The sequence below is a fragment of the Sminthopsis crassicaudata genome, chromosome 2 (assembly GCF_048593235.1).
Source record: "Sminthopsis crassicaudata isolate SCR6 chromosome 2, ASM4859323v1, whole genome shotgun sequence".
Taxonomy (NCBI): domain Eukaryota; kingdom Metazoa; phylum Chordata; class Mammalia; order Dasyuromorphia; family Dasyuridae; genus Sminthopsis; species Sminthopsis crassicaudata.
Genome location: NC_133618.1, coordinates 273,683,841 through 273,709,263, shown reverse-complemented (window position 1 = coordinate 273,709,263; position 25,423 = coordinate 273,683,841). Strand labels below are relative to the sequence as shown.

General features: G+C 36.2%; 2 protein-coding genes across 6 annotated transcripts in view; both read left to right on the top strand.

The window, feature by feature from the left end:
• The window catches only part of TGM5 (transglutaminase 5), a 65,062-nt gene extending 60,001 nt beyond the window's left edge, over positions 1-5,061 (top strand). The window contains exons 12-14 of the mRNA XM_074289421.1: positions 233-393; positions 2,227-2,360; positions 3,048-5,061. Coding sequence (XP_074145522.1) covers positions 233-393; positions 2,227-2,360; positions 3,048-3,201 — 449 coding nt within the window. The 3' untranslated portion in view covers positions 3,202-5,061. The remainder of the gene's footprint in view (positions 1-232; positions 394-2,226; positions 2,361-3,047) is intronic.
• Positions 5,062-18,679: 13,618 nt separating this feature from the next.
• The window catches only part of EPB42 (erythrocyte membrane protein band 4.2), a 41,168-nt gene continuing 34,424 nt past the window's right edge, over positions 18,680-25,423 (top strand). For all 5 annotated transcript variants that reach the window (XM_074289410.1, XM_074289412.1, XM_074289409.1 and 2 more), the window contains exon 1: positions 18,680-18,854. In XM_074289410.1, the coding sequence (XP_074145511.1) occupies positions 18,845-18,854 (10 nt within the window). In that variant the 5' untranslated portion in view covers positions 18,680-18,844. The remainder of the gene's footprint in view (positions 18,855-25,423) is intronic.

The window sequence follows — 25,423 nt, the reverse complement described above, 5'->3', positions numbered from 1 at the left end:
CATTGAGTTTAAAAAAAAAAAAGATATCTATTAGAATTTTAGCTAGGAGAACTCCCAAATCCAGAGATTTCACTATTACATTCATTTTAGAAAAGATTACCTAAATATAGAAAGTAAACCCCCAGAAAAGAAACCCACTGGAAAGTATGACTTAGTCCCCTAAGACAGCCCATTCCTGGCCCCATAAAGGCCCTAAGACACTCTCATTATTCCTGTCTTTTTTTCTCTTTAGCAAAGATGTATCCCTGTACAATCCCCTATTCCAAGTACAGCCAGTTTCTGTCACCAGACAAAATTATCCGGATCAGCGCCCTGGGAGAAGAGAAGAACAGTTTAAAGAAGCTCTTGGTTGACAAGATCATCACCTTGGAACTCCCGAGCATCTTGATTACTGTAGGGAAAGGCTTAACAAAAATGCCTGCATTTTGGGAGAGAGACTTAGGGAGGGAAAAGCCTGCCCAACTTGGAATACATATATTCTTGCTTAATTGGGAAACCTTTGGCTATTCCACTGCCCTAAGTTACAATCAATCAATTAATTCACCTCCAAACCACAGACTACGCTGGGGATACAAAGACAAAAACAAATCAGCCCTTGCTTTCAAAAAGTTTACTTTCTATTAAAAAATATAACCTGGGCACAAAGAAGCAGAGGTGTCCAGAGTCAGTTCTAACTATCAAGAGCTAATTGTTAAATCTCATTGTGAGCACTTATACCTCAGAAATGAACAAATGCCATATACCAGGGCTTGATTTTTTGATTGTTTTGTTATTTAAACTCTTCATGACCCCATTTTTGGTTTTATTTTGGCAAAGAAAATGGACTAGATTGTCATTTCCTTCTCCAGCTCATTTTCCAGATGAGAAAATTGGGGCAAACAGGGTGAAGTGACTTGTCCAGGGTCACATAGCTAGTGTATGTCTGAGGTTAGATCTGAACTCAGGAAGATTTTTATTGTCTTTGAGCCTAGAGCTCATAAGCATCTGAAACCAGATTTAAACTCAGAAAAATGAGTCTGTCTGACTCCAGGTCTGTCACTCTATGCACTATAGCACCAACTCATTCACCTTATTTGTCTCAGTTTCCTCACCTGGAAAATAAGCTGAAGAAATAAATGGTAATTCTCTATAGTTTATTTGCCAAAAACCTCCCAAATGGGGTCATATGACTGAATAACAAAAATATGAATTGGAAGTGAAAGAGAGAAAGAGAGAAAGAAAGAAAGACAGAGAGAGAGAGAGAGAGAAAGAAAGAAAGAAAGAAAGAAAGAAAGAAAGAAAGAAAGAAAGAAAGAAAGAAAGAAAGAAAGAAAGAAAGAAAGAAAGAAAGAAAGAAAAGAAAGAAAAGAAAGAAAGAAAGAGAAGAAAGAAAGAGAAAGAAAGAAAGAAAGAAAGAAAGAAAGAAAGAAAGAAAGAAAGAAAGAAAGAAAGAAAGAAAGAAAGAAAGAAAGAAAGAAGAAAGAAAGAAAGAAAGAAAGAAAGAAAGAAAGAAAGAAAGAAAGAAAGAAAGAAAAGGAGGGAGGGAGGGAGGGAGGGAGGGAGGGAGGGAGGGAGGAAGGAAGGAAGGAAGGAAGGAAGGAAGGAAGGAAGGAAGGAAGGAAGGAAGGAAGGAAGGAAGGAAGGAAGGAAGGAAGGAAGGAAGGAAGGAAGGAAGGAAGGAAGGAAGGAAGGAAGGAAGGAAGGAAGGAAGGAAGGAGGGAGGGAGGGAGGGAAAAATGGAGGGAGGGAGGGAGGGAGGAGGAAGGAAGGAAATAAAAACTAGAGAGCCGGTCTGATATAATGGGTAGAGAATTGGCTTTGGAATTAGGAAGATCTGAGGGATTCAGCTCCTATTTCTTACTATATGAAGAACTCATTTAACCTTTTGGTGCCCCTAAGCCATTCTAGAGACTAAAATTACAGAGGAGTTGCTGGTCTTTATTAGTAGAGAAAGTTCCCTATATCATCACAAGTCCACCAAAAAACAAGGCAAAAATTTAACTTGAAAATTGCCAGCCATTCAAACTATATATTAACAATCCCTCCAGACAATTCCCCACTTGGATCTGGCCCTACCTGGAGAAAGCTTAGTGAAGCCCTCTGACTCGGGCATTTTTTCCTGTACCCTGAACTATTTAACCATGAATCTCATCTCTTCAGGAAATAAGCTTGATAGAGAGATCTTCAGATATATTTATTCTCTTTCATAAGCTCCCCTAAAATCCGCATTTTGGTTTCTCTGTTTAGGTTCTAGGAGAAGCCATTGTGGGTCAGACACTTACCATACAAGTGATATTTGAAAATCCTCTCTTGGAGGAGGTAGGGGATTGCGTGCTGACTGTGGAAGGCAGTGGCCTGTTCAAGAAACAGCAGATCATCATGTAAGTGACGGGAATCCCAATTCCCCCACTCTAGAGGGAGGTATTGTTTGGAGCTGAGTACTCCCCCTTGCTCTGGAGACTGGGTCTCAGGGTAACAGCTCCGAGTGTCCTGTAAAGATCAGATCAGAGAGCGGAGTGAGAAAGGGCTTGGATGCTTCAGAACTCTGATAATAAAGTGGCCCATGGAGACTTTAAAGAACTAATGATGATAGTGAGCAGTATTTGGGTGAAGATCATTATGGATGATCATAGCATCAATATGATCAGATTAAACTGTGGACAAGATGCTTCAAACACATGAACTGTGGGCCATATTGAAGCCCACCATATTCCTGTGTGTGAGCACAAAATAAATTTTTAAAATACAATAGAAAATTTAAAACAACAATAAGAATAAAAAAAACTAATGATGAAGCGTGTTGGCAGAAAGTGGTGAGCTAAAGTAGCTGAATGAGGAACACATTTTCAGAGAGGACCAAGGTATTGATTAATTTTGCTAGCTGGCACCTTTTCTGTTACGAGGGAGTTCTCGCATGTAGGAGGGAAATTGTTTTTCAGGAATCCTTAAGGCATGGCAGTGATTTGTGTGGCTGGGTTTTTTAAGTAGCACCAATAAAACATAAAAGAGGGGGTTGTGGGGAATCGGAATGAAGAGGCTTTTACTGACATTTCCATTCTTTGCTTTAGTCTTGGAAACCTCAAGCCCCAAAGTAAGGCCAGCGTCACTATTAAAACCGTCCCTTTCAAGAGCGGCCAGCGGCAGATCCAAGCCAACCTGAAGAGCGACAAATTTAAGGATATCAAAGGATACAGCAACGTGCATGTTGCCCCTGCACTATAAAGCCGTTGTGATGGAGCTGTCTATCTCAGGATGCTGCTGAATTTCAATGTTACAGAGATGAAAGTTCAATAACTGACCTCCAGCTTTCCCTAACAATTACACGGGATTCTTCCAAGCAGCCAGAGGGGGATTCAGACTCTGGATATCTTACTTTTATACCATTGGCACTCTCATCAAAAGGCTCTCAGGGCCTGTGTCACAAACCATCCAAGTGGGTGCTGCCGAGCAGGAACAGACATAGGGGAAGGAAGACCAGCTGGGACGTCATTGTGATTCAGCTCTCTGGTGGCCAGGTAGAAATAAAAGGACCTGAGCAGCTTTGCCTTTTGTAATTGATACTCCCCTACCAATAAATCCTACTATTATTGTGTATATTCTTCCCCCCCCCCCTTTTTTTTTTGCAAGGCGTAAATTGACTTGCCAGGATAGCTAGGATAGCTAGTAAGGTCATATTTTAACTCAGATCCTTCTGATTCTAGAACCAAGGATCTATCCACTATTCTATCTAGCTACCCCAGTTATATTCTTTAGTGTTCTCTACCCTGTCCATTCACTGTTCATCTTCTTCATCCTTTGTAATTGCTTTCCAGACAGCACCTTTTATGCAAAGTGTCCCAAAAGTCTTAGCACATTAAAAACTTTCCAGGGTTATCTTACTGATTTGCCTCTCTGAACACAAGGTAGAGATGATAGAAAATTAAGGAAATGCCACTAAATTGAAATAAAAATGTCAGCCACAAATTGGTCCTAGGACTCACCTGGATTCTTGAGTAGATGTACTGAGACACCTAGCAGAGGAACGTATCTGCAGATTACCCTACTTGGCACTAATTGTTGAGAGGCAAGCAAAACACAGCAAAAAAAATTTCTTTCCAGGAGAAAAAAAGAGAAATAGGAGAGGCTGTGATGTAAAAAAAATAAGGTTTTGGGAAAGATGATGGAAGGAGCAGCCCTTCCCCCCCTCCATAAAAACAATGAACATTTAAATTATCACCTGGCATTTTGGAACTATGCCCAAAGAGTTATCAAACTGTGCATTCCCTTTGACCCAGCAGTGTTTCTACTAGGCTTATAACCCAGGGAAATCTTAAAGGAGGAAAAAGGACCCACATGTGCAAGAATGTTTGTGGCAGCTCTTTTTGTAGTGGCAAGAAACCGGAAACTGAGTGGATGCCCATCAGTGGCGGAATGGCTGAATAAATTGTGGTATATGAATGTTATGGAATTTTTTTTCTTTAACAAATGATCAGCAGATGATTGCAGAAAAACTTGGAAGGACTTATATGAACTCGTGCTCTATTGTGATGGACTTGGCCCTTTTCAACAATAAGGTGATTCAAGACAAGTGCCATCCTCATCCAGAGATAAACTCAAGTTAAATGAAGTGAGCAGTACCAGGAGAACATTGTTCGCCATAACAGCAAGATTATTTAATGCTTAATTGTGATGGATTTGGCTCAACAATAAAGTGATTCAAGGCAATTCCAATAAACTTGGGATGGAAAGTGCCATCCTCATCTAGAGAGAGAATTGTGAAGACTGAATGTGGTAAAAACATATTATTTTCACCTTTTTCTTGTTTGCTTGCTTGGTTTTCCTTCTTTTGTTTTTTTGTGCGTTTTTTTCCTTTTGATCTAATTTTTCTTACACAAAATGACAAATATGGAAATAACTTTTAAAGGATTTTACATATTTAACTTATATCAGATTGCTTGCTATCTTGAGGAGAGGGGAGGTAAGGAAGGGAGGGAGGAAGAAAAATTTGGAAAACAAAAGTTTTACGAACGTGTATGTTGAAAGCTATACTTACATGTATCTGGAAAAATGAAATAATATTAAAAATAAATTATCATCTGGTCATTTATTTGTTCATATAGCATTTGCTGAGTTTCTCCTATTACAAGACAATGTGTTGATCCACTCAGCTGAAGCTCATGTTTATAATTCATTTTAAAGATTATCTATCATCTCAATGGACAGCGTGCTGTTATTGATACTTCTGTGGTTTTTTCCATTTTGGTCTGATTTTTCCTGTACAACATATGGAAATATGCTTAAAAGGACTGTACACATATAATGTATATTAGATTGCTTGCTATCTTGGGTAGAGGGAAAGTAAGGAAGGGAAGGGAAAAACATGGAACATAAAATCTTACAAAAATAAATGTTGAAAACTATATTTGGAAAAATAAGGAAAAATAAAATATTATTAAAACATTTTTCACTATATATATAAAATATTTTAAATAATTTTAGATGATTAGATTTTAGATTCAGGTATGGGATACTTCTCATTCTCAAGGTTACCTTGTAGATAATCCTTGTTTTGGGGAAATCTGCATCATATTAACCCAAAGTCTGCCTTCCTAAATAATTTTCCACTTTTATCCTGTATGGAAAGGATTTTTTTCCCTGAGGCAATTAGGGTTAAGTGACTTGCCTAGGGTCACACAACCAGGAAGTGTTAAATGTCTGAGATCACATTTGAACTCCTGACTTCAGGGCTGGTGCTCTATCCACTGTATCATCTATCTGCCCCTTGAAAGGATTCTTAATATCCATGAATTCGGTTTTTAAAAAAATATTTCTATAACTTTTAATATAATTGATTTCTCTTGCAATCCTATTTTCTTCATTTAAAAATGTTAATCTAAAAAGAGCTTCACCATTCTGCCAAAGGGGTCCAGGACATAAATAAGGTAAAAGAATCCTCACTCTAGAACCAAGCAGAATGAATGTATTCCCCTTTCCCCATGATAACAATGTAAGTGTTTAATGATAAGTTCCAAGATACATGAGCCCAAGAAGAGTTGATGGAGAATTAAAGGCATGTCACTAAGCTGAAATAAGCACTCCACTATCACAGAGGTATAGATTAAATTTGAAAGAAAGTCAAACCAACCTTGACGTGTGAGTTGTGTACAGAGAGTGTGTAAAAGAAGGCTGGAAGAGACTGAAAGATGCAATGTGAAAGTAGTGCTTGTATTGTTTGGTCCTGGTTCTCTTCCCTTTGTGTCCACATTGGGGTGGTTTGGGGATAAAGAGAGGGGGAAGAGGGGAGTCATTGTACCACGAATTCAGTCCATGGGCAGCATGCTAAGGTCGAATATAAGCTACTTGAGGGTGGGAATTGTTTTAATTTTTCAGTTTTCCCCAGGATCTAGCACAGTGCTTCTGACATATAGTAGACCTTTAATAAATACTTTTTATTCGATAATCCAATTGCTCTTTGTCCTTGGTTTCAAAGAGAATCAGCAATATCACAGATGGAATCTTGACTTGTGAATTGGATATTAAATGGAGTTGCAGTCATCAGCCTCATTGTCTCTTGCAGAGCAATAGTCAAAAAAAACAACAACAACAAAAAACAAACAAACTGGTGATGACCTCTAGGATGCAGTAGATGGCCTTCATGTGGTGTAGCTCCTAGAGGCCATGTGGCCTTGGGAGTGATGCAGTGGGAAATGATATATTTCTTCTCTTAGACTGTCCTGCCCTAGTTTACACTAATGACTAGGATGCTAAGACCACAAATATTACTGGCTGTCAGATAACAGTTGTTGGTCAATGATAGCAGGGGTTCTGAGACTAATAAGCAACAATAACGAGGTGCTTAAAGTTAATGCAGGTGTAGGACAAAATTGAGTGTCTGCCACTTGACCTAGTGATGTTTCAGACCTAAAATCACCCCTTCAAAGGTTCCTCCCCCAGCTCTGTCCAGCGAGTTATGGGTGCTGTATTTGCCCACAAAGTCAAAACCAGACCACTGCCTAAGCCATAAAATTAGCCTATCAGTGACATGAAGCATCTGGTTTCTCTAACTTTTCCTTATAAATTTATGTTCTGCTCCTGATTCTTTGCTAACTTCTTTTGGAACTTAGCCTGCTTTAATTGGCATTACAATTATAATATACTTGGAGATGGGTCCTTGCTTTCAAATTCTTTTGTGATACCTCGCGGTACTGGTCCAGAACCCCAACAGTTTGGGGGTTCCCCTTGAGCCCCAACAACTTTGGCATCTTTCATGTATGATCAAGTTCCCCAGTGCCTGCTTCAGCCATCTTACTGGCCATCAGAAAAAATTGTTTTCATTCACCATTATCTCCCCCACAAGTTCAGGTAGATAATCTAACTCACGGATGGCTTTAACACCTGCCAGTTACCAAACCAGGTCATGATCTAAGCACTTCACTTAACCTCTCTCAGCATGTTTCCCATCTTTAAAATAGGAATAATAAAGGCATCAACCACAAAAAGCTGATGTGAGGATCAAGCAAGATCACATAATAACACACTTTGCAAATCTTAATTGCAATCTTAATGTTACCTCTCACTAATAAAATACACTCCAATGGTGGTGAATGATTGGAGTCAGTTACCTGATATCCATGAGATCTACCAGCACAATCTCACTCATTTATTAAAAAATTGCTAAGTGCATTGTGGGCCCCAGAGGGCATGGAACTTGTGAGTCATGGGGATCAATCAACCAAAAATTAAAGTTTGGCCCAAATTTTGTTACAGACTAAAATGTTTTTAGGTTTTCTATTAGATCTGGTCAGCAGCTAGTTCCAGTTCTACCTACAGCATAGGATGTATAGCAATTGCAATCATCCTGTCAAATCATTAAAAACAGTATCTAATTAAAATCATGAACCATTAGAGTTGCCAGACACATTAGAGAGCATCTAGTCTCACCTTACAAATTAGGAACTAGAGGCCCAGAGAGGTGAAATAACTTAGAGGCAATGAGATAGTATGGTTCAGTGAAAAGAGTCCTGACTTTGTCCCAGAAGACCTGGGATCAAATACTGCTCCTGTCACTTACTATCTACATAATTTCAAAAAAGCCATCTGACCTCTATGATTGTCAATTTTCATCATCTGTAAAAGGGAATGCATCAATAAGAAAAAATGCTCCAAATAATTGTTAATTAAATAGATACTTTTAAAAAACCATTGGGGGGGGCAACTAGGTGGCGCAGTAGATAGAGCACCAGCCTTGAATTCAGGAGGACCAGAGTTCAAATCTGGTCTCAGACACTTAACACGTCCCAGCTGTGTGACCCTGAGCAAGTCATTTAACCCCAGCCTCAGGGAAAAAAACAACAACAACAACAAACTATTAGGTTCTACTTTATACCCATCAGATTGACAAAGATATATATGTGTGTGTGTGATGCATATATATTAAATATGACAAATGTTAGAGGGATTGTGGGAACAGAGGCATTGTTGGTGGTTGGCAAATTTGTCCAGTCATTCAGGAAAGCAATTTGGAGTCATGCCTAAAAAGTCATTAAACTGTGTGTGCCCTTTGACCCTACAATACCACTACTAGACCTATAAGGCTTATACCTCAAAGAGATCAAAGAAAGAGGTAAAAAAAAATATTCATATAGACAAAAAATATTTTAGCAATTCTTTTTATGGTGGCATAGAAATGAAAGGGATGTCCATCAATTAGAGACTGAGAAAATTAGGATATATAAATATTATGAAATATTTTTGTTTCATAAGAAAGATTTCCCAGTAAGATCAGGAGTGAAACAAGGTTGCCCACTATCACCATTACTATTCAATATAGTACTAGAAATGCTAGCCTCAGCAATAAGAGCCAAGAAAGAGATTCAAGGAATTAGAGTAGGAAATGAGGAAATCAAACTATCACTCTTTGCAGATGACATAATGGTATGCTTAGAGAACCCCAAAGGCTCTGCTAAAAAGCTATTAGAAATAATTCAGAACTTTAGCAAAGTTGCAGGATACAAAATAAATCCACATAAATCCTCAGCATTTTTATACATTACTAACACAATCCAACAGCAAGAGATACAAAGAGAAATTCCATTCAAAATAACTGTAGATAGTATAAAATATTTGGGAATATATCTACCAAAGGAGAGTCAGGAATTATATGAGCAAAATTACAAAACACTTGCCACAAAAATAAAGTCAGATTTAAATAATTGGAAAGACATTCAGTGCTCTTGGATAGGCCGAGCGAATATAATTAAGATGACAATACTCCCTAAACTAATCTATTTATTTAGTGCTATACCAATCAGACTCCCAAAAAACTATTTTAATGACCTAAAAAAAATAACAACAGAATTCATATGGAACAACAAAAGGTCGAGAATTTCAAGGGAAGTAATGAAAAAAAAATTAAATGAAGGTGGTCTAGCTGGACCTGATCTAGAATTATATTATAAAGCAACAGTCACCAAAACCATTTGGTATTGGCTAAGAAATAGACTAGTTGATCAGTGGATTAGGTTAGGTTCACAGGGCAAGATAGTGAATAAAAATAGCAATCTAGTGTTTGACAAACCCAAGAATAGATCAAGAATAGATGGAATTCATTTATTTCGTTAAATGTCCATCTTCTTCCCTGGAAAATGATGCTCATTTTTGCTGGGTAAGTTATTCTTGGCTGCATACCAAGTTCCTTAGCCAGTTTCCAGTTTCTTGCCACTACAAAGAGGGCTGCCACAAACATTTTGGAGCATGTAAATCCCTTTCCTTCCTTTAAGATCTCTTTGGGACACAGACCCAGTAGTAATAACACTGCTGGATCAAAGGGAATGCACAGTTTAAAAACCCTTTGGCCATCTTTCCAAATTGTTCTCTAGAATAGCTGGATCTATACACAACTCCACCAACCAGTTTTCCCACATCCCCCCTTCCAACATTCATCTTTATCTTTTCCTGTCATCTTAACCAATCTGAGATATGTGTAGTTGTATCTCAGAGTTGTCTTAATTTTCATTTCTCTGATCAATAGTGATTTGGAGCAACTTTTCATATGATTAGAAATGGTTTTAATTTCTTCATTTAAAAATTGCCTGTTCATATTCTTTGACCTCTTATCAATTGGAGAATGGCTAGACATTTGAGTCAATTCTCTAGATATTTTGGAAATGAGGTCTTTATCATAATCCTTAAATGTAAAAATGTTTTCCCAATTTATTACTTCCTTTCTAATCTTGTCTGCATTAGTTTTGTTTGTACAAAAACTTTTTAACTTAATATAATCAAAATTATCTATTTGGTGTTCAATAATGAGTTCCAGTTCTTCTTTGGTCACAAATTCCTTCCTTCTCCACAGATCTGAAAGGTAAACTATCCTATGTTCTTCTAATTTGCTTATAATAACACTCTTTATGTCTAAATCATGAATCCATTTTGACAATATTTTGGTATATGGTGTTAGATGTGGTTTAATGCCTAGTTTTTGCCATACTAGTTTAACTTAGAAAGACTTAAGAGGTCTTAGCAATGCAGTTACCAGCCAGTTCCCAAGCATGCTAACCAAGAAATAAAGGACTTGAGATGCAAAAGGAGACATCCATTTTTGGACATGACCAAAATAGGAATTTGCTTTGCTTGACAATGTGTATTTGTCATAAGAGTTATCTCTTTCTTTCTTCCTTTTTTTCCCAATGGGAGGGAGATGTAGGAAGGAGAGAAAACAGATGTTTGTTCATTGAAAAAATAATAAAGAAAAAAGAAAAGAAACAAAAAATAAAATAAAATAAGTGGATTGAATTATATAGTCTGAGACCCCCTTTCAAATCTAAATCTGTGATTCCATGATTTTTCCAAGAACATGCACCTAATATATGCCAAAGCAAAGAGCTCCAGAATATTCTTTTCACCACAAAGGTAAAGAATAAGCAATTATTAAGTACCTGCTTTGTGCCAAACACAAGTTTGCCATCCCTGGCACGGTTTTGAACATTATCAAGTTAAATAGGCTGAGCTGCTGCCCTCCAGGAGTTGACAACATCATTGGCAGCAAAGACATTCAAGATGTATATTAAATAAACACACCTGGTAATCATTTTTATCTCAATAAAACAAAGGGTTTTGTTTTGCACTGAAAGAAAGGTGAGTGAAGGGGTGTGGTTGAATTATGAAAGACAATATCTCTCATGTAGGAATGGGGAGAGTGGGAAGCACCTTACCATTGCTGTGTCCTTTAATTACAATGTGACATCAGTCATGTAAAATGGTTTAAGAAAACCCTATGATTAGGCACGCATTAGGCACTGCTGCTTTGAAAGTTACTCTCCATAGCAAATGTCACTCCCTAGGACTCTGAGTAATCCTGAAGCCAGCCACAATGTATGTGTCTGTTTAATGGATGTCCCAAACCTGTTAGTCCCTATTTGCCCTGTGCTCAGAACTAGCTTTATGCACAACCAGTCTAGATGTCTGCCTACATGATGTCCAGTCAAAGACACAGTAATTCCTAACTAAATGAAGTTCCCCTAGGCTTGCTATAAATTCTAGAAGCCTCCAAGGTTCAGTTACAGTCACTCTTTGGGGTTAGTAGTCCCCGGAACTTCCTAGCTGCCCCGACAATATATTACGGTTCTTGTTTTCCCATAGTGTCTACAACATTCTCTTCTCATTTTTGGTATTCTAGTGCACATATGGTAGTAACTTAGGTTATCTTGATTTGTTTTTCTTTGATTTAAACATATTTTAATGTGGTTATTAGCAGTTTATATTTATTTATATGAAAAAAATTTAATACCATTGGGGAATATGTATCAATTTTATGGGACACCTGAATTTTTATATGATATTTATCTAACATCTGACTTCTAAAAGTCAGTGCATTTTAAATTAGTAAAGCTATTAAATATCTATTAAAACTTAAAACTTTACTAAAATTTTCCTTGTGTTTATTCTTGACTGGAACAAGCAAATGGGGCACAAAATAGCCTTTATTCCATCTCACAGAAAAATGCAAAATAGTCCATAAATCATTGATACAATTCTCTCCCTCTGTGGTTAGTCCCACTTTCCCCCCAAGATCCAGTGCAGTTTCCAGGACTCATAGTCCCCTCCTACTTTTTTGAACTTCTTTTGGAAGATATATGAATTTGGAGTTCCTAGACAGGCAAATCCTTGACATTTCACTGAGCCATTTCAGTGAATCATTCAAGAAATCCATAGAACTCTTAAATTTAATGTCATTCCACTTTAAGGTTACTTTCTATCCATTCTATATGTATCTTGTATGTACTTATTTGAAAGGCAGCATGGATAAAGAGCTATCTTTAGAACCATAACCCCCCAAGTTCTTTCTCTGAAACATCCTCAGGGAATAAGGAGGGATAACAATAGAGAAGGATAGAGAAGAAAAAATAGAAAGGAGAAAAAATACAAGAAGTAATTATAGCTTAGAATTTGAAAAGGATGAACTTAACCATGTGTAAATATAAATATAAAAATTTTATACAAATAAAATTAAATATAAATAATTGAACTAAAATTTATTGTTTACAAGTAGGTAAAGTCAATACACTAAAAATGACATTTTTACCTAACTAATAATTTATGTAATGCCATCCCAATTAAATTACTAAAAAAATTATTTTACTGAATTAGAAAAAATAAAACAAAGTTCTACTAGAATATAAAAGGCCAGGAGCTTCAAAGAAGCCAAGTGAAAAAAAAAGATGCAAAAGAAACAGATTGTCCTTAAACCAAATTATAAAGTGAGAGCTTTGTTGAAGTATGAAATGGATAATTTTGTTATTTTAAATTGAAATTTTCTTGTATAAATAAAACCTATATAGCCAAGAACAGAAGGAATGCAGAAAAATGGGGGAAAAAATTAGAGATAATCTCTCAGATAGAATGTGATTTGGTTGGAATGTTGCTATGGTCTAGGAAATGATGATCCAGTTGATTTAGAAAAATGTGGAAAGATTTGGACTTATGAAAGAAGATACTATCCACCTCCAGAGAAATAGATGACAAGTGGAAACATGCATAGTACAGACTTACATACATATGCATGAATACGAGTATGTGTATGAGTGTATGTATGAGAGTATATATTTTGTTTATAGACATCAATATTTATGTATTGTGTATGTGTGTAGATATATGTATTTATATATGTAAATACATATACATATATATGTGTGTGTATGCATATATACATATACCTACATATATATCCATGCCTAATTGTAGTTTTCTTTGGGAAGATGGAGAAGGGAGGGGAAAAATATAAAGTTAAAAGTTTACAGCAGAGAACAAAAGAAAATCTACAAGGAAGCAAAGACAGACAGCTTTGAAAACAATGTATAATATTTATTACACAGGTATTTTTGAAATGGACATTTATTACCTTATATTGATTCCTCTCTTATGTTCTGCTATGTACATGGCAATTTTTTCTTTTCTTATTTTGTATTTAAGTTTAAAATAAATCTTAAAACTTTGAAAAAAAAGAATAAAATCATAGATCTAGCCTATATTTCTATGTGCCTATTTATTTACATATTGTCCCCCTATTAGAAAGCATGCCTGTTTGTTTTTTTCCTTTTTTCTGTTTCCCTAATGCTTGGCAGAGTGCAAGGGCACATAGAATATGTATAATAAATGTTTGTTATGGATTGGTTGATTGATTGTTATTATTTTAAGGACTTGGACTCTGTGCAAGGAAAACAAACAGTATTTTTGGAAAAACAATTACCTTTCCGTCAGAATTTCACTGCTCAGAAACTCACAGTAATAGTGAAGGTCAAAGTCCATATCTCTTGCCTCAGTTTCAGCTCTGGGAACCATGTGTGTAGGCTGCCCCTCTGCAAGGAGCTGGTACTGCCCAGGAGCACAGCCTCCCCACTCCATGTATCTCTCTTCCTCCCCCCACTCCCTTTTCTGTTCTTTTTTTTTTTTTTTTCCCCGTGTCTTTCTGTCTCCCTCCCCCTCTCTGTCTCTCTCTTTCTGGTTGAATGGTCAGCTGACTTTAGGCATTCAAAATCCAGAATTTCAAGTCCAGAAACTCCAGCTTCTCCACCACTGACTTGACTGTTCTCATCTCTTGGGTCAATAGGTAATCAAATTGAGGGGTAGATGTATAGAGGAGATAATTAGTAATTAGGTAATTAGAAAGCTGTACTTCTGTTTGGTTGACCCAAAGAGACTGTAGTCCACTCTTCTGTTTCAAAAGTTCTTCCCTGTGCTAAAATCTCAAGGATCTCTCTGACAAGGGAAAAAGGTGGAGAAAAGCAGGGAGAGACTGACAACTACTGACCCTCTTTTTGTTGATCTAGAACCAAAAATGTCTCTGAAGGAGAAAATGAAAATCAACTAATTTATGTTTAATTGATCCACAATGATCCAAGCCAATCAATGCATTGTCAATGAGACACAATTAAAGTCTTCACAAAGACTTACCCCACTATAAGATCATCAAGTTCATCCTGGATCATTTCACTATCTATATTTAAGTTGTTTTTAAAGAACGTATTAAATTCAACATGATATTAGCAAAACTGCTGTGTTCCTATAGCCCTTTCTGAGTTTCCTTCTGCTCTTTTGTATATTTTTTAATGTTTCATTGACACTCTTTTTCTTTCTTGTATTATTTTTTCCATCACTTTCATTGCTTATAATCTCATTTCCCAGGCCTCAAATAGAAATCCTGCCTTTTAAGCGATAATTATGATTAATGAATAAATGGTTGGATATATTATAAATATATAAATAAATAAGTAAATACATTGGTTATATCCATAAGATATATATGCTGTTCTCTCTGCTTTTCTACTACTTCACTTTTATGCAAAGAAATGGGAAGTATATAATTCAAAAGTCTTTTGAAGTCATGATTACTCACTACAGTGATTAGATCATTTTATCAAATGAGATATCTCTATATTGGATCCATACTCCTCTGTTAAGAGGAAGGGAATGTTCTTTATCAATGGTCTTCTGTAGCTTTGATAAAAGCTTTTTAGTCTTTCCAACTTGTTTCCCTTTACATTATTGTGGTCAGTCATATAAATTATTCTCCTGATTCTATTATCTTCACTTTGCATCAGTTCATGCACATCGTCCAAGGTTTCTTTGAATCCATCATGTTCATCATTTCTCATGGTACAACAATATCCTTTTACCTTCATATATGATGACGTGTCCAGTCATTCTCCTACAGACGGGTACTCCTTTTGTTTCCCATTCTTTGCTACAACAAAAAGTACTACTGGATAAGTTGTTGTACACATGGACCTTTTCTCTTTGTCCTTAATTTATTTGAGATATATGCCTAGAAATGGCATCATTTATTCAAAAGGTATGTAGAGCCTAGGGAATTTTGCAGTTGAGTTCCAAAATTATTTCCAGTATGGTTGTACTAATCTATGACTTTATCAGTGGTATATTCATGTGCCTGGCTTCCCATAGCCCTGCCAATAATTGCCATTTTTCTCCTTTGCCATCTTTATCAGTTTGATAGATATTAGGTAGAAGAGTCTATATATGTTTTCCTAAATGAAATGGCATCTTCATCTCCTAGGTGTTACATAGGAATGGAAAATGTATGGTTTCTGGGATCATGGTTGCCTTTATTGGCAACCTCAAAAGAGTAAGCAGCTTTGGAATATGACAAATGCCACAAGCATTTATTACCTACATTCTATGCACAAAGCACTATATTCTTCAAAGGGGTATATGCTAAGTTTAGATGAAACACAATTCCCTGCCCTCAAGGAGTTTACAATCTAGTGGAGTTGCAATTTGGCAACAAGGTTAACTATAATCAAGGTTGTGTTGGTAAATGTGTAATAACAGGTTCTTTAAAAAACCCAAAATATCGACAATACACTTTTGACTTTAACATGAATTATTAACATTTTCTCCATCTCTTTCTTAAGTCTAGATAATCAACAAAACAATAAATCAAACCTTGGTTTATAGTATTTGCTGATTTCCAAGATATAAAATGCTCACATTGCAAATTTAACAATTGGCTCTCACTCCCCAATTTAGCTGGCTGCAGCACTCATTCGTTATAGCACATAATATTACATGATAAGTTTATTAGTAAGTTATAAAACAAAGTGTGAGGCTTGAGACACAGAGATCAGAAAAGGCTTCATGGAGTATGTGGCACTTGAACTGGGCTTTTAAAAATAGGTGGAAACACAACAAGTGAAGATCAGAACAGTAAGAGAGATTTGCAACCACCAGGAAGATTCTGAAACCTTTGGGTACAGAGGTGGGAAGTTCATGGGCCCAGAATAGAGTTGTCCAGTTTGGCAACAAAAAACTGTTAAGAAGCTATTTCAATATTGCACAGGGGTGGTAATAAAGTCCTAAATTAATAGGTATCAGAAAAAATAGAGATGAGGGAAAAGACTTGAAATACAAGGGAAATATTGCACTTTGGTAGGCAAGGGAATCAATCAACAAATATTTATTATATACCTCCTGTGTGCCAGCTACTGCATGCTAGGCACTGGATGTACAAAGAATAAAACCATCTCTACTCATATAGAGCTTATATTCTAATAGGAAAGATAAATACAATACAAATGCAATATACACAGTACAAGTACACACAAAATAAACATAAAATAAACAATTACAAATGTATACAAGGTTGTTCAATGGGGAATGGAAGAACACAGTAGTTGGAGGAATAAGGAAAGGCTTTGTGCAGAAGATGGTGCTTGAGCTTCACCTTAAAAAGGGAAGCTATTGGATAGTCAATCAATAAATATTTAAACACTTACTATGTGCCAGGCACTATGTTAAGTGTATGGGAATAAAAACAGGCATAAGACAGGCCCTGTTCTCAAAGTGAGAGTGAATTCTAGGTATTTGAGATGACCAGTGAGTGCAAAGGCAAGGAGATAAGAAATGGATCAGCCAGTGTGAGAAGCAACAAGGAGGCCATTTTTTTCTTGTCCAGAGAGAACTAAAGAGAGACTAAAAATGTAGATTGAGACAAAATTGTGAAGAGCTCTAATACTAAACAAAAGACCTTTATTTTGCCTAAGAGCAACAAGAAGCTCCTGAACTTGATTGGAAAGAGTTTTATTTGGTCGGATCTGCTGTCAGGGAAATTTAAGACAAAGCATGGACACCAGTCCTGTATCCAGGAAGATCTGAGTTCACATTCAGCCTCATTCTTACTAGCTGTGTGATTTTGGGCAAGTCACTTAACCTCTATTTGCCTCAGTCCCCTAGAGCAGAAAATGGTAAACCATTCCAATATCTTTGCCAAGAAAACCCCAAAGTCAGGATTGATGTGCTTAAGGTTCTCCGGGTCATGTGGAATTGGACACAATCCCAAAAAGAACAATCAACAAAGACAAATCATCTCTTCATTTATTTGGGGAGGGCATTTGTAAGGTGAGATATCCTCCATCACCCTTTTTCTTTAGAGATCTTGAGCAAAAAGAAACAGTAAAGAATGTACACAACTCTCAGAATAGGTTCTTCTAAGGGGGAATACTCATAGCTAAGGACATTGTTACGCCTCCTCATCTTTGAGCTCATTCAGGGAAATTACATGAGTCTTATATGTGATGCTTCTCACGTCACTGAACCACAGACCTCACCTGGAAAATCCAAGAACTTCACCCTACAACAGCACCCAGAGAGTTGTCACCCTGTCTGGCCAGCACACAAGCTCATAAAGCATAAGGAGAAAAAGTTTATTTGCAGTCAAAGAAAACAAATAGATCTCTTTTCGTTGAACTCATGAAAAATAATGACACTTACTGAAGAACAAAACTTCCCCGCTGACTCAGTTATTTACAGTCAAGTTATCCAAGAATAGCTTCAGGGATTTTCATGCAGATTTCTACAGTAGAGATGGCAATGTCCCTGGAATTCCCTTCAGCAATATTGTCTTTCCCTGCACTTCCAGGCTCTTCCCAGCAGGGGCAACACTAGCTCTTTTCCCAGAGAAAATCCCAGTTATAATATGGCAAAGGGTAAATAGTGTTTCAATTTTCATTCTGGCAATAGCAAGGTTCAAATGAAGTAGGTTCTCCTACATACGCCACTGCATTTTGAAGTTCCCCCCTTGCTGACCCCTTGCCTTACACAAAAGTGTACCATGGAGTCAGAAATATACTTCTATGTCTCTTATCTTCTATATACATATATATGTAATATATATGTATACACACACACATATACATATAAAATGTACAAGAGCAGTATTCAAAATCCCCTAAACTGCTTTACACCACCAGTATAAATGAGAGGGAAAATTTAGCTCTCCTTGTGAATTAATACTCAAGAAAATAGAATAAAGAGGAAATGAAGTACCTGAGATATTATTTTTTAAAATGAATTCTCTCTTCTTATCTCTTTCAAACAGGCTTAGCCAGAAAGTGCATATATTCAGAGTTTTTCCTGATACTTGGAAATGGAAATGCTTGTAAATACCTCTCTATTTGGGCTTTTTATTTCTATTGAATCTAAGACTAAATGAGAACTAACTGGGGACAGCTACATAGATAGCTTGGGTGATGTTTGTCTAAGGCCATGAAAAGTTTGTAGTTCTTTTCTCCAGCTTGCTGAGCACACACCCATCCAATATAGCATTGGGCCCCGAAGATAAAAGAAAAAATGGGTCTTCTTCAGACAACCTGGTGAGTAAGATAACCCAGGGGAGGGGACAGAGGAGATGGAAACTGCCTGGGGCCCCAAAAGGGAAAGTGGAAACAAGACATTGGCCTTAGCAGGTTCTTAAAGAACCTACTACCCTCCAATCACCAGCCTGGGAAATATTCAAATTGGCAGTCCAAAAATAATATTCTAGGAGCAAGGGGACTTGTTCTTATAGTTTGATAGAAAATAGGAACTTGAAGACATGGGACAAGGTAAGCTGGATGTGAAGTTTATGTTGTCTCTCCATATGTGAAAATTATCATTAGAAATAAAGACATTGATGGTAATGATGTAATCAGTAGGCCAATTTCTCATCTCCGTTTATGAAGAATCATAATTAAGAAATTAAATATGAATGTTATGTCATTATTCTTTCTGGAGGGATGGGGGGAATGAGAAGTAAAGAAAGCAATAGGAATGTTCTGCTGCCAAATAAATTGTCCAGAGAATAATCTAGCAGTATAGATATTTACCGATGGAAGCATTTGATCTTGAGACTATTGCTTAAAAGGGAAAAATAATAATAAGTGGATGTTGGATAAGTTTTCTAGATTTATTATTCTATTTCTGATTGGCTTCTTGTTTTAATATGATTAGTTATGTTAATCATTTTCTTAATTTTGAACTCTCTAAAACATTCTACAACTTATTGTTGTTTGATGACATCCCCATTCTTCTTCATGATCCCATCTGAAGTTTTCTTGGCAAAGACACTGCGACGGTTTGCCCTTTCCTTCTCTAGCTCATTTCACAGATAAAGAAACTGAGGCAAACAGGGCTAAGTGATTTGCCCAGGTGTCTGGGCAGCTAGCAGTATTTGAGAATAGATTTAAACTCAAGAAGATGAATGAGTCTTTCTGACTTCAGATATGACTTCTGGTATAAATATAATTTGATCATAGTGAATAAAATTTTTGGAGATATTGCTTTTAGTATCTAATAATAGTGTCTAGATAGATATTGTCTTTCTGTTAGAATTTTATTTAAAATGTTAAAATTGATATTCATCACACTCTCTCTTATCCTTTGATCTGGGCACAAGATCATTTTTTTTAAAGGAGCTTGGTAGAGCATTTGTATCTCAATTTTTTAGAAAAATATGCATTGTGTAGGTATTCATTGTTGTTTAAACATTTGATAGTATTTGACTGTAAATCTAACTGGGCCAGGATCTTTGGTAATTCCTTCACAGCCACTTCAACTTCCTTTTCTGAAATTGGATTGTTTAAGACACTTGGCTACTTGTGAATATAAAGGTATATAGTAATATTTTGACTTAAATTTATAAAAAAAGACAAAAATCTCTCACTAAAAGCAAAAATATGTTATTAGATTGTGAGAAGAGGATTTTTATATATATTTTTTTGTAACTCAGGGGATTAACATACTGTTGTTGGGTCATTTCCCACCTTTATGGGTTTTCTTGGTAAAGATCTGGAATGGTTTGTCATTTCTTTTTCCAACCCATCTTACAGATAAGGAACTGAGGTAAACAGGGTTAAATGAGTTGCCCAAGTTAACATAGATGATAAGTTTTTGAAGTTGGCTTTGAATTCACAAAAATGAGTGAATGTTGCTGATTCCAGACATGGCACCCTAATGGTACCTTGAGAATACGGATTGCCACCATTCTCCAATTGATAAATGGTCAAGGGATATGAACAGACAATTCTCAGATGAAGAAATTGAAACTATTTCTAGCCATATGAAAAGATGCTCCAAGTCATTATTAATCAGAGAAATTAAGACAACTCTGAGATACCACTACACACCTGTCAGATTGGCTAGAATGCCAGGGAAAGATAATGCAGAATGTTGGTGGGGATGTGGGAAAACAAGGACACTGATACATTGTTGGTGGAATTGTGAATACATCCAGGCATTCTGGAGAGCAATTTGGAACTATGCTCAAAAAGTTATCAAACTGTGTATATCCTTTGATCCAGCAGTGTTACTACTGGGCTTATATCCCAAAGAATCTTAAAGAAGGGAAAGGGACCTGTATGTGCAAGAATGTTTGTGGCAGCCCTCTTTGTAGTGGCCAGAAACCGGAAACTACATGGATGCCCATCAGTTGGAGAATGGCTGAATAAATTATGGTATATGAATATTATGGAATATTATTGTTCTGTAAGAAATGACCAGCAGGATGATTTCAGAAAGGCCTGGAGAAACTTACATGAACTGATGCAGAGTGAAATGAGCAGGACCAGGAGATCATTATATACTTCAACAACAATACTATATCAATTCTAGAATTAGATCAATTCTGATGGACGTGGCCATCTTCAACAATGACATGAACCAAATCAATTCAAATAGAGCAATAATGCATTGAACCAGCTTCACCCCACAAAAGAACTCTGGGAGATGACTATGAACCACTACATAGAATTCCCAATCCCTCTAATTTTGTCTGCTTGCATTTTGGATTTCCTTCACAGGCTAATTGTACACTGTTTCAGAGTCGGATTCTTTTTGTACAGCAAAACAACTGTTTGGACATACCTATTTAAAAAAAGAGAGAGAGAGAGAGAATAGGGATTGCCTTTTATGTTTCTTTATATCCCAGGGGATTAACATAGTACCTGGAGTGTCCCAGAACCTAGAAGGCACTTATTAGCTGACTGCCCATTTAATTTAAAGCTTTATGCTAAAGTGAAAATCCAAACAGTGTAAAAAGAAGACCAGTCAGGGTCAGAAATGGGGAGCCACAAAGTAGAAACCTGCCTGGATTGTAATGAGGGATACTTTTTAATATGACTTTTTCTAAATGCACATATTTGATGTTTTGGGTTTTTTTTAAGATACTGAGGTGGGCCTTGAGGGATCTGAAACTGTGACTTTATTAAGGAACTCCTAATGTGGAAAGTCCTCCTATGAATACAACTCTAAAACCATTCTATAACATGTGTTGCTGTTTTTTGAGCACGTACCCATTCTTCTTCATGATTCCATTTGGGGCTTTCTTGCCAATTTACTTCTCCATTTCCTTCTCTACCACATTCACAGATGAAGAAACTGATCCACTGTGCCATTAAGTTGGCAATTACTAAATATATGCTGATTGATTGATGACTACAAATATACAATAATCTGTTGACCCCTGGACTTCTTGGTTGCCATTATGAGCATGTCCATCACAGTTTCCACCCAAGGTAGAGGATCCTGTCTACCTAAGAGAAGGAATTCTGCATCTCCCTCCACCTTACCTCATAGTCTGGGAGGGGAAGGAAAGGATAAGCATTTATTAAACACCTACTATACCAAACATTTTACAAATATTATCTCATTAGCTAATAGTAAAAAAAAAAAAAAAGTCCCTAATTTTAGGCCATTGCTGATTCATACTCATTTGTCTAGACTTTCAGATATCTGACTCTCTGTCACCATTCCACAAAATCAATCCTGTCCAATCTAGCACTTGTATAAGTTGTTTTTTCTACTTAAGTAAATTATCTGGCACTATCTATCTCCATTCAGTCTTGTTTCTATCTGCCTAATTCTTCAAGGTCATGCTTGCCAAGGTCATGTTTAAATTTGAATGTAATTCTCTAAAAAAAATAGTCACTCTGTTCAATTTGTGGTCACCAACAAATTTATAGGTCTCTTTCATTAGCCAGATTATCATTTAAAAAGGAAGGAGAAAAAAAAGGAAAATAATAATAAAATAAAATGATTAACCCTCATTTTCTTAATCTCTAACCTCTTCACCTCTATTCAATATTTTTCTAATTTAAAGGTAAAGGATTGTAGGGATTGGAAATGGTGCCAGTTTAAATTAGGAAGGCTCTTGAATTTTTTTAAATTATATTTTTTCAATTAACAAAAATTTATTTTTTCTTTCCAACTCCATAGCACCATAAACAACAATGACATCTTATATGTGTTACTAGGGCTGTCCTACATGTAACACTGGGATGTCATTGGGTGGCTCATAAGGAAGCAGAATAATTTTCAGGTTTAAATGTAATTTCTTGCAGTATTTTCTCCTTGATCTTGTAGTTCTGGAATTAGCTACAATATTTCTTGGGGATTTCTTTCAGGGGGTGATTGATGGATTCTTTCAATGACTATTTTGCCTTCTGGTTCTAGTATATCATGGCAATTTTCTTTCATGATTTCTTTAAAAAATGCTGTCCACGATCTTTTTTTTTTCTTATCATAGCTTTCAGGTATTCCAACAATTCTTAAATTGTTTTTCCTGCATCTATTTTCCAGATTGGTTGTTTTTCCAATGAGGTATTTTACCTTTTTTCTATTTCCCTGACCTTTCCTCAAGTCCTTCTATTGTGAATTGGAAAATTGTTTCATTTCATCTCTTTGTAGACACTATTGTTTCAGATTCTGTTCAGAAACTTGGTTTCTTGTTGTTTCCAATGGAAACTGGGGAGAGCTAAAGCAACTTCCTGGCTTTTCTCTCCACTTTCTTGGCTCTACCACTTTAATATAATTTTGATTGGTTTTTCAGTATTGGGGTTAGACTGACCTAAAGTTTTATATCCAGGGCTTTACTCTTTTCCCACCAAATACCAGTTCCACAATGAACTCACATAGAGAAGAATCAAGAAACCCAAATGGGTAGCAAAATAGAAAAATTAGAAATAATATATAGGAGACAATATAGAGTAAAAGAATTCTTCTGTTGGAAGTGAAGTAATTTAATTCAACTTGAGAGAGTACTAGGTCTCCCCCAAAGTTTATCAAAACCTTGGAAGTTCACCCAAGTTTCTCATATAGCAAGCTGAGGACAAGAACGTAATGGAAGCTGCCAGCTCCTTTCATGTTGTCTTCTTCCTAGAGTTTTATTCACCTTCACCAAGCTGAAATGAGGTTATCATCTTCTATTTTCTCTCTTGGGCTATAAACCAAAAGCACCTGAAGCAATTGAAGCATTTAAACCTTAAAGAGACCCGAAGAAGAGAACATTGTACACAGTAACATGAAGATTATGTGATGGACAACTTTGATGGACTTAGCTCTTTTCAGCAATGTGGTGATTTAAGGCAATTCCAATAGAGTTAGTTGGGATGGAAAAGGACATCCACAGAGAGAGAATTAAGGAGATTGATTGTGGACTGAAGCATAGCATTTCACCTTTGTTATTGTTGTTATTGATGTTTTTTGAAAATCACAGCTTTTTAATCTGCTTAAACCCAAAGGGCAGAAAAAACAAAAAGGGTAAAGGTCCCCTCCCCTCCCTCAAGAATTTTGTTAAGAAAACAGGTCTTTGGTACCTTTCATTGGAGAAATAGTTTCCTACCCATCCCTCTACCTTCACAATGAAAATATTCTATAAAAGTAAAATTTGCATACATATGCATGCCCCCCCATATACACGCCAACCCCCTCATGTCTGCATACACAAAGGATAGTTTCCATTTCTGAATTTTGTAAATAGAAAAAAATATATTAAAAATCTATCCAAACAGTGGCAGATACATGAAATGACAAAATCCAGTTACACTTATATTGTCAGTTAACTCATAATAAAAAGGGGGGGGTAACGAGGAATTTTTCTAATTGGCATTAGGAGTTTTATTATTTTAAGCAGGCAAAGGCCTAGTTATAAAATAAAGCCAACTGAATATTATGCTGAATCACCAAAGCATGGAAAAGAATTCTTGGTGTGCATGGAAAATGGAAAAGAGTGGTTCACATTCTGAGATCAATACAGAACATTAGAAATTTCTATCACTGAATCCCTCCCTGGCCTGGCCTGTTTGTCCTTCTCTGCTCTACTCTAAAAAGAGAATCTTCTGATGAAAGGGAATATGAGCAGCATTAACAACAGCAGTAGCAGAGAAAACTCTAGACTAAATAGAAGGAAACCAGAGCTGCTGCTGCAATCACCAGCTACAGGACTGTCTGTCTTGGACAATTCTTAGTGGCTTGAGGAACTGATGAAAGAATTTTTTGTTTTTTGTTTGCTTGTTTGTTTTTCTTTCTTGCGGCTTCTTCTTTTTTGATCTGACTTTTCTTGTACAATATGACAAATATGTTTGTTATGAAAATATGTTTTAAAAAAAAGTTACCTGAAAAGACTGAAAGCTTTAAAAGATCATAAGCTCTTCTCTCTCATGCTTTTATCACTCTTAAATGTCCTTCACGTAAACACAGGGCACTGATCTCCACCAATAGAAAGAAAATTCTGTATCAAGGGAATTTGGGACTATGGTTACATATGAAATATGCATACAAGCAAAATATATTCCTGTATTGGCCATGTAAAAATGTGTGTCTCTTTCTGCATTTCGAGTCCATCCTCTCTCCGGAAAGAGATGGGTAGCATTCTTCACCATCAGTCTTCTGAAATTGTGGTTAGTTGTTGCATATATCAGAGTTCTTAAGTCTTTCAAAAGAGTTTGTCTTTACATTATTTCTCTTCCTGTCAAAATTGTCCCCCTGAATATACTCACTTCACTCTGCATCAATTCATGCAAATTTTCCCAGGTTTCTTCCTTGGGAACCAACCCATTCATCATTTCTTATGGCATATTGATGTTCCGTTCCATTGATATGTCATAATTTGTTTATGTATTTTCCAGTTGATGGAGACCATTTTAGATTCCAATTACTTTTCTTCTTTCATTGATCAATTTGAGATATACTTAAACAAATAGATAATTTTAAATTTTAAAAATAATAAAATAAATAGAAATAAATAAGTGAAAAAAGAAAGAAAAACAAAATCCCTGTAATAAATGTGCATAGTATAGCAAAACAGATTTCCAAATGAACCCTTGAATTTACACAGAATTATCTTAAAAAGACATCTGAC